Source organism: Ciona intestinalis, chromosome 4 (genome assembly GCF_000224145.3).
Source record: "Ciona intestinalis chromosome 4, KH, whole genome shotgun sequence".
NCBI lineage: Eukaryota > Metazoa > Chordata > Ascidiacea > Phlebobranchia > Cionidae > Ciona > Ciona intestinalis.
The window spans coordinates 446359-460601 of NC_020169.2; the positions used below are offsets into that span (position 1 = coordinate 446359).

The 14243-nt window shown below is 35.3% G+C and overlaps 1 protein-coding gene across 2 annotated transcripts in view; it reads right to left on the reverse strand.

Annotated features, from left to right (window-relative positions):
• LOC101243241 (histone-lysine N-methyltransferase SETD1B-A) overlaps positions 1 to 14243 on the reverse strand; it is a 21802-nt gene that overhangs the window by 5847 nt on the left and 1712 nt on the right. Inside the window, exons 2-14 of one of the 2 annotated variants that reach the window (XM_026834339.1) lie at positions 10563 to 10762; positions 10339 to 10440; positions 8822 to 8992; positions 8570 to 8669; positions 8048 to 8198; positions 7765 to 7876; positions 6124 to 7523; positions 5667 to 5863; positions 5107 to 5291; positions 4775 to 4923; positions 4180 to 4274; positions 3244 to 3861; positions 2951 to 3076 (exon numbers count right to left, since the gene is read on the reverse strand). In XM_026834339.1, coding sequence (XP_026690140.1) covers positions 2951 to 3076; positions 3244 to 3861; positions 4180 to 4274; positions 4775 to 4923; positions 5107 to 5291; positions 5667 to 5863; positions 6124 to 7523; positions 7765 to 7876; positions 8048 to 8198; positions 8570 to 8669; positions 8822 to 8992; positions 10339 to 10440; positions 10563 to 10682 — 3526 coding nt within the window. In that variant the 5' untranslated portion in view covers positions 10683 to 10762. Of the gene's footprint in view, positions 1 to 2950; positions 3077 to 3243; positions 3862 to 4179; positions 4275 to 4774; positions 4927 to 5106; positions 5292 to 5666; positions 5864 to 6123; positions 7524 to 7764; positions 7877 to 8047; positions 8199 to 8569; positions 8670 to 8821; positions 8993 to 10338; positions 10441 to 10562; positions 10763 to 14243 lie in introns of both variants that reach the window. The other variant, XM_026834338.1, reaches the window with a different exon arrangement.

The window sequence follows — 14243 nt, forward strand, 5'->3', positions numbered from 1 at the left end:
GAGTCAAGTTAGATGCTTGCATACTGGATTACATGGTATGCTTGTTGTATTTTACTGTAGTTATGTTCTTCTAATATTTGAAGCAGAGATGGATGGATGTGACTTGATGTTGGTTTAACTCTTGGTGATGTTGCAAAGTAGTTATGCTCCTCAGCTAATGCTGTCATCCTATCTTTATCCTCTTGTGTCAACACAGAAGTGCTTCTTTTCTGTTTGAAGAAATAATAATAAAATATTTTTTTTCTTATTTATACATAATGTCAAATTACTCAATGTGGCACTTCCATTTTTTTCAGACTCTTTCTGCACTGGTGATAATTTAGACAAGTGTTGGTATTTTTTAAAAAATGATGTTTTGGTGAATTACTCAAGGACACACATTGTTATAATGGGATCAACTTCAAACTGGTAACCATGAGCTGAGAGCTGTCAGGCTAGTTTTCATGTTTCATAACAAAACATATAAAAAGATATATTACCGGAGGTATAGTTAAACGAAGATCTGCTCTCTTCTTCAATGGTTGATGCTTGGTGCTCACAGGAGTGGGAGGAGACAGGGGAGGGATGGGAGGTTGGGACTCTTTTATTGAGAGCAACGCTTGAACTGCTTCCAATTCTTTGCTGTCAGACTTTTTACGATCACTAAGATTTGTATCAGAGCCAGGTGTTATAGGTATTCGCATGTCACTGCTTGGGTGTGTATCATGGCTGAATATTGACCTTGATGATGGTGCGGGGGTGAGAGGTGGTGAGAAGACACTCGTCACTTCACTGTGTTGACGACCAGGTGTAGTTGGGAGGATGGGTTGGTCACTTGAATCAGAACTTGACAATCTATAATAAGAGAGTGAGAAATATGATTTAACGAGGGTCATTATAACACATGGTCATGTTTCATACTCATGACTGTTAACCAATTGCTCCATATATATATATGTAAATTTATGAAATTCACTTTCATTTATTTACTTATTTATCCCTGCTTGGGACTTTGGGAGTAACTCAAACTAATAATAACATTGTAAATTTGCATAATTTCATACACCTTGTGTCCATTAAAGGGATGTACTTTGTGGGTAATTGTATTGTATATTTGGGGGAACTTTCTAATTTTGACTGACTAAGCATTACATGTTTTACAAGCAAAATGGTATTTTTTGACATCACTAAAATCATTTGCACAACACATACCTATTTACAGTTGACAATCGTCGCTCTGGTGTTGATTTCATATCAGTGAGAACTTCCAAAGCAGCTTTTTCTTTGTCACTCATAGCTGATAGTTCATCATCGGAACGAAGCCTTTCAGATATCTATATATTTACATTGAAAATTATACAAATGCCATGTAAGCGCTATATATGCAATATTGTGTAAGTATTTTAAAGCTAAGGTTTAAAATGTATCCCAAAAATCCACAGCCCAAAGTTCAAAGCTACAAAAAAAAATTAGAGGAAAGGAACAGAAGATTAAGGGGTTTAAAGCTAAGGAATTGTCAGCTTTTACTTGACTGCATTAGATTGACTTTGAACCAATTCTAAAAACCAAGGATTAAAAAGGCCCACCTCATGACCACTTGCATCAGTAGAAATTAAACGAAATCTTTTCTTCGGATGAACGTGTTTTAATGTTTGTGATGTAACAATATTGGCAGGCGCAGATGGTGGAAGTAATGATTTACCGGATTGTAACTCGGATAACATTGATGCTGCTTTTATTACGTCATCAGATCTATAAAAAGTTATTTGTTGGTGTTAAAAAATAGCATTAAAAGCATTTATACGTACATCAGCAATAAAAAATAATAAGTATCACCAAGCTGCATTTAAGAAGAGTTAATGACAATAATTCTCAAAAAAAAAACTTTTGAGTGCTGTGTAAACTTGTAATTTAGAAAATGTACTTTCTAAAATATGCAAACATGGGGAAAAATCATTTGCAGCAATTAGCAGTAACATAACATGATGTTATATAATAGTACGTGTATTTCATATTGCAACTTGAAATGTTATTATTAAAATAAGAGATCATATAATAACCTGTTTGTTGGTTTGGAAACTTCAGCTTCAATCTTCACTTCATCTATGTTATCTTTCTTCTTCTTTTTCGGAGGTTCACTCCTCACATCATCATGTATTGTCCTCTTCACTCCAATTAATGCTTCAACATCCTGATGATATAAGTATCACAGATCAACAAAATGAATTAGAAGATTTAGGTGATTCCATGTCAATTTATAGCTGATAGCTGCTTTCAAAGGTGTGAATTCCAGCCCTTAAATGAGATATTACCAAACAAACAGCAAACAGCACCTAAGAGTAAAACCTAACCGCTAACCGCTAACCACTAACCACTAACCACTTAACTGCTATAGCATCTTACCCACACACTAACTTCTTACAACTATCTTATTTCGTTAGTTTTGAATTATTGCTTTTAAGGCATTTTTTGCCTTTGACCTGCCCGAACATGGTTTATAAATATCACCTCATCCGATCCTTCATCACTTTCCTCTTCACTGGACTCCTGATCATCATCTTCATCCTCCGAGCTCTGAGATGATGAAGATGTGCTGAAAACTTCATCAACATCAAGCCGACCTGAACCAACATTTACTTTAACACAACTACTAACTTTAACTTTAATAACTATACGTTAAATTGTTGGGGTTTAGAGGGTTTTGGTTAAGAATTTTAGGCTGTAAACTACTAGCTCTAAATTTATTGTAATTTATTTTGTACCCATGTTTCAACAACTTATCAACAAACCAACACTCTTGTCATTGAGTGTCTTTTTTAGGACATTATAATTTCGAAGTGAATAAATAGAAGAAAAGAGATTGTTAGGCATATAAGTTGGAAAAACGTTCCAAGTCAGGTCTCAGCCTCCCTTATGGCAGCCACTCATAAAATAAAAAGCACAATATCTTTTAAATCTTGATAGAAATTACCAATTATTTTTGTTTTCTTGTCGTCCACATCTGAATAATCACTTTCATCATCTTCCTCTCCCTCACTATCAAGTGTTTGTCGGATCCTCTTTCTTCGTTGAACCTCTTGTTCGGATTTCGTTTCAGCTGCAAAAAAATGTTAAAGTTGACAACTCCTACAGTGTTATATCGCACATATTGACAATTTTACATATTTCAAATAAGTTGTTAAATTCAGATCTACATTACACAATTTCATGTGGTTGATTTTGGGTGCCAATTTTGTTAAATTAAACTGCTATTTTTTATATTACCTTTAGATTTGTCACCAATTAGTTTTGATTTCTCATCAAAGCTTGGAGTTGGTTTCTTGACACGAAATGAAGGCATCTTAGAGATGGCAGATCGAAGTCCAAGACCAATTCGAAATCCATCCATTTCCATTGAACCTTTAGCCCAATTAAGTGGATCAAATGTGTTAAGCAAAGCTGGCAATTTACCAGCAGGTTTGCTTTCAGCTTTAACTTTATCAACTACTGGTTGTTCTGTGTTGATATTTGATTCAGTTTTTAAACTTGCTTGGTTTTGATGGACAGTTGTCTTTTTTAGAGCCGCCGGTTTTGGGTTTTTGAGTGCATACTGTTCGTCCCACCATGCTTCATACACTTTGAATGCCATTGATTCAATAACTTTCCGATTCAAGTCCTTTTTCATGATTTCCTTTAGTTCTGCAGCCACTTTGTTTAAAGCACAGTGTGCGAATGCATTGTCAACTGCTGTGTTATCCATTTGATTCAAACCTTGCATTAATGGTGGTAAGAAGGGAGGTGGCATGTGTGACATATGTGGGACACCAGGTTGACCCTGCACCCATGGTCTGTTGTTCCAACCAGGGGGTGGGGGTGGTAATATTTTCATGTCAATCGGACAATCTAATGAAAAATGGGAAAACTTTACATATACATAGTGTAGCAAGGGCAAAAGTGGACAGAACATAAGAAAGGAAGTTTTTAAACAGAATTGGATTTTATATGTCACCAAATGGGAAATACAAAACACCTACTTATTTAATCATATTTCGGTTTGAAAAATCCAAATCAAACCTAATTTGTGTATATAAAGGTGCTTGACAATTTAAAATATCTAATGTTTTAAAAATACTCTTCACTAAGTGACAAAGACCACCTCAAAAAGCATTGAATATGTTATTTCGGAAAGGACTGCTTCAGCTTTTACTGTAAAGTAATTACCTGGCATGAAAGGTCGAATAAAACCATTTGGAACATTATGTGGAAACCTTTGTGCTGGAGGACACCACATTGGTTGTTGGTTGGGAAGATGAAATCTGGATGTTGTGAAAGTTAAACAGCTGAAGCTACTGTTATTAAACCTCATACGACACTTAACGCCATTTGCTCCTACCCGGTAGTCACTAACGGTTGAGTAAGTTGTCAATCATACAGAAAAAACATTTGTTATACCACAAAGTAACGTAACTCGTACGCTGCCACAAGATATATAAAAACAGAATATCTGTGTAAAACCGACTGTCAATTCCCGGCCAAACGAAGATAAAGCAAGTTACATTGATTCAATCATTCAATCAACATTGGATCACACATTATTGCATATTCTGGCGGCTAATAAAATACCACTGCCACACAGACACATATGTTATATCGTGAAGCATATGTGCTGGCTTAATAAACCTGGTGCTTCTTAACATATTGCCAAATTCAGGTTCCTCTTATAGGGCAGACGATTAAACCTACCTTTTGTTTTTAATAAATTTCAACTGGCAATACTGACATCAACAGTTTATATAAATATTGATTGCATACAAACCTAGGATCAAAACCATTCCACATTTCTTGTTGATTATACTGCCATGATTGCTGGTTTGGATGAAAGTTTTGTTTCTCCTGTAAGTGAGGTGAGTGTGTGCTACCACCTGAAGATATTTCCATATCGTCCGAACCATCCGGTATGTCTTCCTGCTGTTACGAAGAGATTATTTCAAACATCACTTAAAATGACATGTAAGGTTTATACAAAGGTTGTGAGGTAAGACAAGATAAACTATCCTAGAAGTTATGACTGCATTTATTAGCAACACGTTGGTGTGAGTTTTGTAGGAAATATTAAAAGGCATTTCTTGAAAAAAAGTCATGCCTTACATGATTATCAGACACTGGAACCTCTGCTTCAGTTAATAATGGGGAGTGTGGAGGTGTCCCATCATCAGGGGCTTCCCCGGTCATCTCTCTTAACCTTTCATCCAGTGATATTTGCTGTAGTTCACCAACATCAGATGAATCATTGTTTTTGCGTCGTCCTTTCTTATGATTTGCAGAATCACTATCTGCAAAAAAAATTAAATGTTTCTAAAGCAATTTTTACTTTGCCAAAATATTGTACAGCACTACATTAAATACTTATCTTTTCTTAACAGAATTCTATTATCCTGTTATAAATGGCTTTGCATACCCATCATACAATTAAAGCAAACATAGATTTTACCAGTTATCCTAATGATCTTAACATTTTACCCATTACTGTCCTGGATTAATCAGGATCAGATTATCACTGCTTCAATCATTACGTTTTATTTATCCAATATTTTGGCCCACAATTTATTTTAGAAAATATTCCCATACTGGTTCCTAGAAATTTTAACGGGCGATAAGTGTTATCACCTCACATTGTAAGCCTCAATAGTTTTAGCCAATGTACTTACAAGATTCAACTGCATCAGTAGATACAGAAGTATGAATAGCAACATCAGATTCAATATTATCTTCAACAGCAAAGTCACCAGGTGAGTAAGGTCGATCATCTGTGAGTTTTGGGGAACGAGATCGGGGTCTTGAGCAATTTCTAGAATTGGATCTCGATCTTCTCATGTGACTATCGTGCCTGGGTGAAGTGTCTCGTCTAAACAAACATGGGTCAAATTAAGGAAGGATCTTTTGTAGTTTTAACTTAGCTACCCCCATTCCCACATGGGTCCCATCTCACATGCAAAGTAAGTGTACATGCACCACTTGCATGTATAGATTTTCATTGACCCAAAAGATTTAGCATAAATTATAGAAGCTTTGGCAATGATATTGATTCTCTTAAGTTCTGCTGCGAACTTGCGACCCGCGGTTAAGGTTTAAAAAACCAAAGTTACATGCATGTATATTGTATACCTGAAGTGTGAATGGTGAGGACTTTGGGAACGGTTTCTTGACCATCTTTCCTGAAATTCTGGCGGAAGTTCCCGTTTATCTCGTTGCCTTCGAGAGTCCGGGCTCGAGGGAGGATGGTAATGATGATCTCTATGGAAGCCAGGACTTCTTCTTCTATGACGATCATACTCAGCAAAACGAGGACTAGGTTCGCGACGATGGCGACCGATATCTGGTGGTGTTCGTCGGTACCTATCTCGACGGGGACTCATTTCAAACTCCCTACGAATCCCATACCTTGGATGGACGGGGGAGATACTTCTTCTTCTACGACTAAACCCTGGACTTGGACTCCTTCTTCTGTTGAACTCAGGATGCCCAGGTGGAAAATCTGATGGTCGCATATAACCAGGACTTCCCATTCTTCCTCTATAACCCCCGTGGTGGAAACCGCGGTGATCAAAGTTTGGACTACGACCCCTTGGTCGATGAAGTTCAAAAGGTGGCGGACTTCTCCGGTGTCGATGTTCAAAGGATGGGCTTCGGTGTCTTGGTGGATAACGGTCAAAGTGGTGTCTATCAATGTATTCTGGACTTCGACCACCGTGCCGATACCTTTCTTGGGGGAAAGGACTGCGTGATCTTAACTCAATTGGACTGGGCGGTCTCCGACGATCTTCATGTCGTCTTTCATAGTTTATTGAGTCTGTTGGTATACTTCTACCTACTATTCTGTGGGGTGACTGACTTGGAGGAAATTGATTGGGGGAGTTATCGTGGTATGAATTTTCATTTACAGAGTTAACCACAGAAGGGGAATAAGAAACGCGTTCAGATTTCGTATCAGGAGAAGTTTCATGTTGCGCTCTTTCCATCACTTGTATGACTGGAGATTGTTTCCTTGATCTTCCATTGTGGACTTCTTCTGCATCACCGGAGCACTCACCATCCTCCAAATCAATAAGTTCAGCTGTTTCTACATGGTTGTGGTTTGACATGGAAGCTTGATCGAAAACATCACTTTCCTCAGCTGTTTCTGAATGATCATTATCAGTCCCTGATTGTTCACTGTACTTCCGATCACTAGATTTTGTGCTGCTTGTACTTTTAAATTCATGGCTCGACGACCGACTTGTACTATCAAGGTTGTACTTACGATTTTGTTCGGATAATAAATTTTCAATACGTTGTTCCAATTCAGTGGACCACATGGGTAATCCTTTTTTACCTTTTTCCATTTCAGTATCACTATCAGAGTTCCTGCTATATTTCCTAGACTTTTTCTTTTTCTTAACTTTACGTTTGTTTACCCGGGGATTTTGGTGCTGTCTGGTAGCTTCATCAGAAACCCCACTTTCATTATCCGATGATTTGGTATTTGAATGCATTGGAACTCTTGCACCCTCCATGTTTAGCAAGTCCTAACCAAATGAAAGTATGTCATATCTTATGCACACCAAGTATTCTCAAACCTTTATTAAAGGCTACATTACCCTTGGATTCCCTGCTGTGTTTTTAAAGCACAATTTCAAAAGAGTCAATTTTACACATCACTGGCTGAAATATTCACAATATTTGTAAATTCTTCAAAGAGTCGCATAACTCAAAACACTTTTTAGTTCAATACTTGCATTACCAGTTCTACAATAAAAATAAAAGTACTTGTTTGTTATCATTGGGCTTTCCATCAATAAGAGTAGATGGAGGAGTCTTTGGACCGTGACTGGATGTTGTTTGCTCCATGGAGGACTTCCTATCACTTGATGACCTTCGTCTGAGTTTAAAAATTATTATTTAAAAAGCATGAAATCAATAACACAAAAATTTCCTATCAGTAACATTGTTTATTGCAACCTGGTGCCTTTCGAGATATTACTTTCGATTACAAGGTTGGAGGTATTACATCTAACCAATGTTCTACAACACAAGATATTCTTTTATTCACCTTGGATCTTCTTGAGATGATTTCCTTCTGTCTTTAACAGGTACTGGCCGAGTGATTGGTTTTTCTTGTGTGTGTCGAATTACATCTGGCATCGTCTCAGCCAATATTTCTCCACGAATTATTTTATTGAAAAGATGTTTTAACAGTTCACCTAAATGAACACAACAGTTACATAATCTAACTTACTTCGCACAGATGATAATGAACTAAGCTGCAGTAGCTATTCGTGTGAAGCAACTGAATTCAGTGCAAAGGTGGCATCAATGGAAGTTTCAATCAAACTCTGCAGAGTTAAACAGAGAGCACACCCAAGTTTTATAAATTATATAAAATGACATCTGTTTTAATTAATTTATTTTAAACTTTTGCTTAACAATATTAGACATCATACATTTTAAAATTTGACCAATAAAGTTTGCAGACATCACAAAGTATAGATAAGCTTCGTGAAAGCTTCAGCTAAAACGATCCTTAAAATGAAGACCATGCAATATGCACAGATAATAATAATAGTGGTCTTACCTTTACTGTCAATTTCGGCATTAATAATATTTCCCATTATTGAAGTTTGGTGCAGATTAGATATACACATGGATGCAGACTTGATGGAAGCAAAAACAACCTAATAATATATTTGGTAATTTAATTTTAAAGACAAATTACTACAAAGTTGTATATAACCAAAGATGCAAGTTCGTTAGAATAAACTCAGGTTCATTTATTAATAACACTCAGGGTAATTTATTAATAGAGTCACAGTGAAAGCATACAAACCTTTGCAAGTCCCATGTGCTTGTTCGTTTTGGGATGATGGTATACACGTACTCTTTCAAGTTTTCCATACTTAGAACACATTTGTTCCATGAACTGTTTGGTGATATTATCGTTTAATTTTGAAAAGGTTACTTCTCTTGGTGGTACATCACCAGTGTAGTTCTCATCCACCTGTAAGAATAAATCATTTAATCATATCTGATGTTTACGTTGTTACTTTCTACTCCTTCTAGATCATACTACTATTAATGTACATGATTTTTTAAGACATAACTAAATGTCATTAATTTATTCACAGTGGCAGCATTAAAACTGGTGTCCTTTTGTAAAAAAAAGTGAGGCTGGTGCAACCCAAAGTTAGTATAGACCAAGTTAGGAAACGGATTGTAAAACAACGAGTCTTGTTATCCATTGTCTCACGTCTATGACGTCATAGTCGCCACCATTACGGAGCCCACGGCATAGCATTTTATCATTGCTGGGTGCTGTTTTTCGTTTAAATATTGCGATTTTTTAAAAACCAAGCACTTCTGCGCGTAAAAATGGCTTCCTACTAATGTTATATCTTATCACAATAATAAACCTCACAAAAATAATCAACTTTTATTTATTGAACACTCAATCGATTCAAGAGTAAAAAAACAGAAAATATCAAGTTTACTAACCAAAAACATAAAAGAACGTGTTTAAAATATAAAAATACAAACAAAAACGCATAACATTACCACAAACTGGTGTATCTAGCTGCAGTTTTGCATGTAAATTCCCGTGATTTTACTTTTTGGCTCACAAACTCAACGCGTATACCCGGCAACGAAACTTAAGGTATCTTTGTAAAATTTGCCTAATATCGAAGTGACATTGAGGAAAACAATACTGAGTTACTATTTTTGGTCCTCTGCTTGAATTAGTAAGCTACCTTTTCTGTGTTCAGGGTCTTTATGAAATCGGAAAACACGAACACCTTATCTGCTAGTACTTAAGCAGTTGGGAGCTGCATGTCCACTCATGTTGGATTATAAATGTAGTAAAGAATGGCTCTGTAGGTTCGTAGGTATGATCATATATTATTATGTAAACTAAGCTGATTGCTGCTAGTCTTAATCGCCAACGTAAAGTACCCTGTTAAACCACACTGTACGCCGAAAACCAGTCAAAATACTAATTTACTCCACATTAATTCCTAGATTTAATATTATATAACAAGGTTTATATTAGAAATTATATTTTATATGTTAAAACAACCGCTATATGTGTTTTCTAGCTTTGTATCGCTTACAAGAACTAAATGAACACATGCCGACCATGCATTTGTATAGGCGATTTACGCTTTGTGGGCTCCGTAATGGCGGACACGAGCGCCGTTTCCCAACTTGGTCTATACTAACTTTGGTGCAACCATGCCGAATATATATATTTTAAAACAAAACTTATTCACACAAATAGTATATCAACTTAAATTGGAAGGAACATCCTAAATTAACAGGTATTATAGAAAAACTAAACTTAAATCATGCCTTATATCTTGGTACAGGAAGATCAATTCTTTCTTTTCGACTCCATAATCTTGATACTCTTGCACGTGGATCACGAACAGCAACAGGTGCTTGTCCATGGTTCTGTATAGAATGTGTACAATCACAAAACCAATTATTTAATATAACAACATGAGTACATGACTATGGAAGATTCACTAATTAACCGTTATTAAAACACATTCTTATAACCAGTTCCAACATACCTCACAGCTGTATTCTGTTCCATTAAACCGAACCAACTTTTCCTGTCCTTTTTTTAGTTGGGGATCAACTATTACTTTGAAATTACCACGAAATGCGGCTGCAGGTTGTTGCTTCTTCATTGTTCATTTGTAATATACAGCAAATATATTTTGAAGCATTCTGGCTGCAAAGCAGCACATTTTGCTCACAACTTTTGAATCTGAGTAAGATGGTAAAAAATTACATTTAAACGACTAGTGGTAACTTTTAACTTCAAACTAAAAGTATACAGTACAAATTAAAGGTATTTATAAAACACAATACATCAGGGCATCAGGGGGTCCCTTAATTAGTGCATGTCCGTTATGTCCACTATGTCCCCTATGTCTACAATATTCAGCATAGAGCCTGATGCCCGGTTCCTTTAATTAGAGCATGTACGCTATGTCCACAATATTCACTTCACTATGTCCCCTATGTCTACAATATTCATTACATAGTGGACATAGCGAATATTGCGGGCGAACATGGTGGACATAGTGAAGTGAAGGAACCGGGCATCAGGCTCTATGCTGCGCTAGAATATAATGCTATGTAATATTATTAAAACAATGCCACATAATATCCACATTTCGGATAAAAAACTAATCGAAATTGAGTATTTATTAGTGAAAGGACAAAAATATACAATCTTGCAACATGGTTAAATACATATTGACTGTGTCGTCTGTATTTACGCGACAATGAGAATTATGTATTATAGGATATTGCATTCTACCGCCACTATTATAAGCTTGTTTTTTTATATAAATACATTAACTACTAATGGAGCACCTCACAACTGTATACACACGACATTCGTAACATCAATTGTAAGTAAAACGCATTGTAAATATTTTACCGAACGTTAAATAAATCGATTAAATTTGGAAAATAAATGTCTAAATAATTTTGTAGTAATAAACCATTAATTATAGAAATTATAATAACGTACAATATCGATATTCAAAGGCAGAAACAGATACTTTTTATTTTTTAACTTCCAAAACACAAAACCGAGAATAAGAAAATTAAACCACAGTACTTTAAAAAATTAGACAATCGACCTTTAGCTGTGCGATCCCAAATTGCATTGGTCCCACGATCGTTTAATAAAAAAGATCGATTAAATGTGAGTTTATCATCGCGTGGCGAAGCAACGACAACAGTGATGACTAACTTTTTGCTGAAAAGTTGTTACCACATATGTAACTTTTATGGGTGGGTATTCGGTATATCGAGAGTCATAGAAGCACCGCTGACTTTGAATCAGAGTCCGTATATAAACATACGGTATATAAACATACGGACTCTGCTTTAAATAAATTTATTTTTCTTTAAATAAATTTATAATTCATAGAAGCACCGATGACTTTGATTCAGAGTCCGTATGTGTTTATATACGGACTCTGCTTTGACTAAATTTATTCCATTTCTTCGGTCACGATAATGAAGAACGGGAGAGTTTACAAAAGCGAACAGACAGGCAGTAACAGTAAAACAACAGTTGTTAAAACTTAAGACACGCTTATTAATAAAAAAGGGAAAGAAATAATTGTTTGAATAAAAAATGTGATCGTTACACCAAAGAGATAAAAATCTCTTCGGTTACACCTTAAGGACTTTGGGTATATCAACTCCTATGTTAGTTATGTTTTTGTTTTTCAGAGCCTAAAAAACTGGTTTACAGACTATTTTTTTTGTTTTGGGATGTATAATCAGAGTATACTAAAAATATAGTTGGGTGGGGGAAGATGGGACACTGTCAGACAAGACTTGTTTTTAATTTTCTTTTTACGGACCCCCATTTAATGATAATCAGGAAAGTAAGGTTACAGAATTATTCGACAGTGTTATCACGACTTTATAAATCGCCCGTCAAAGCTGATTACTATTTTTAAATATTAAAAAATATATGTAAAATAGAAACAGTATACTTTAAACAGGTAAAAAGTTGCGAAATAATAAGGTGCTATTTTTTAATGCTCTCTAAATCATAGTAAAGCCAATGATTTTTTTAGTTTGCGTGTGCGAACGATTAAACCAGTTTCATAGCTTCATAAAACAACCTTATATTTCGTACAGTTTGATTTTGTCTCATAAAACTAGTTTTAGTTTTGTTAAAAAAACACTGGAATATAAGCATGAAGAAAATAGGAAGGGGTCAATATGACTTTTTTTGAGATAAAAACAACAAAAAAATATCGGCTTAACGTTATATGTATGAAGTTTACATGGCAAAGAAACTAGCACAGCCTGTTAAACTCGGTAGGTTAACTACAAGTAGCAGAATACTGCAAATGTAAATATATTTCAATTTAGAGTCCCATCTTCCCCCAAATTGTAGTTTTGTATGTTTTCATTGCCAAACTTTGAAAGATTTGCTTTTAATTTAGTAATTTATACCTCAGGGGATTTTCAACTATAAGATACTGATATAATACAGAGATAATATTTTGAAAATATATTCGAAATTTGGTCATTTGCACTTGGTGATAATTTGTAAGAAGTGGCTTGTGCCAAAAACAGAGTAGTAATATCCAATTCGTAGCAAAAATAAAAGCTTTATCAATAGTTATTATCAATTTTCTGTTATTACAAGTTCATGTAAATTTGTAGGATACAATATTTATCCTATAATGTTCGAACATTATCCATTGGCGTTCAAACAATACCAATTGTTATGCAATAATATAATGTATATAGGTAACATGTTAAAAACTATAGCAGTAGAGCAAGAAAATGAATGTTTAGATTTAATTTTCAAAGCGTACAGTATTATTTCGTGTTATTTACGTATATTCCTATTTATAAATACACTTAATAATCAAAATTAACAATGATTTTAAACTGTCCCATCTTATCCTGTGTGTTTTGAAATTTGTAAAATTTCACCTGTTGTGCGGATCGCTAAATAACTCTTCGTGTGTTTTATTATATTTTATTAAAGTGGTGTCAATTAATAAAGGAATGATGGTACTAATTCGTGGTATTACCCAAAAACCGTCATCTATTTTGATTTTGGAAACATTTGGCAATATGTGTGTCCCATCTTCCCCCATTGTAATATATATAGAAAATTAAAGTTATTGTAGAATCCTACAACTTACGTCACGACCAATCCCGGGCCAGCACGTGACAATTTTAGAATATAGACAATTAGCGTCATTGTTACGCATTTCTTCATTTTATCTGTGTCGGACATTTTTTAATTTATAGTTAGATGTCAGTGCGTGCCTATACTGTATTAGTGTCTGCTGTATTAGAATATTTATTACTTTATGTGTCTAACCACTGATTCTATTTGAATAAGGTGATAAGTGCGTATTTGTTTTGTTGTTTCCCGTACCCGTTGGCCTACTTAGTCACAATTTGAAAACCTCTTTAGTACTCGTCACTCGTCAGTACTGTTCAGTCCCCCACCAACGTGTAATAAACTTCAAGCAAGAGTCAGAGTGTATTTTCATATGGACTTTTTTCGATTTAAATAGAAGCCATATTACGGGGTTTGGGTGCAGGGCCGCGCCCTTTAAGACCGCCGTAACATCGTTTTCAAATTACTTAGTTCAATTTCCCATTCCCGTATCCAGTGATTCCAGCAGTACGATAGTCCCGCATAGCCATGGCATCTGTTCCCGCCCGTATTCCCGACGTCCTCAAAT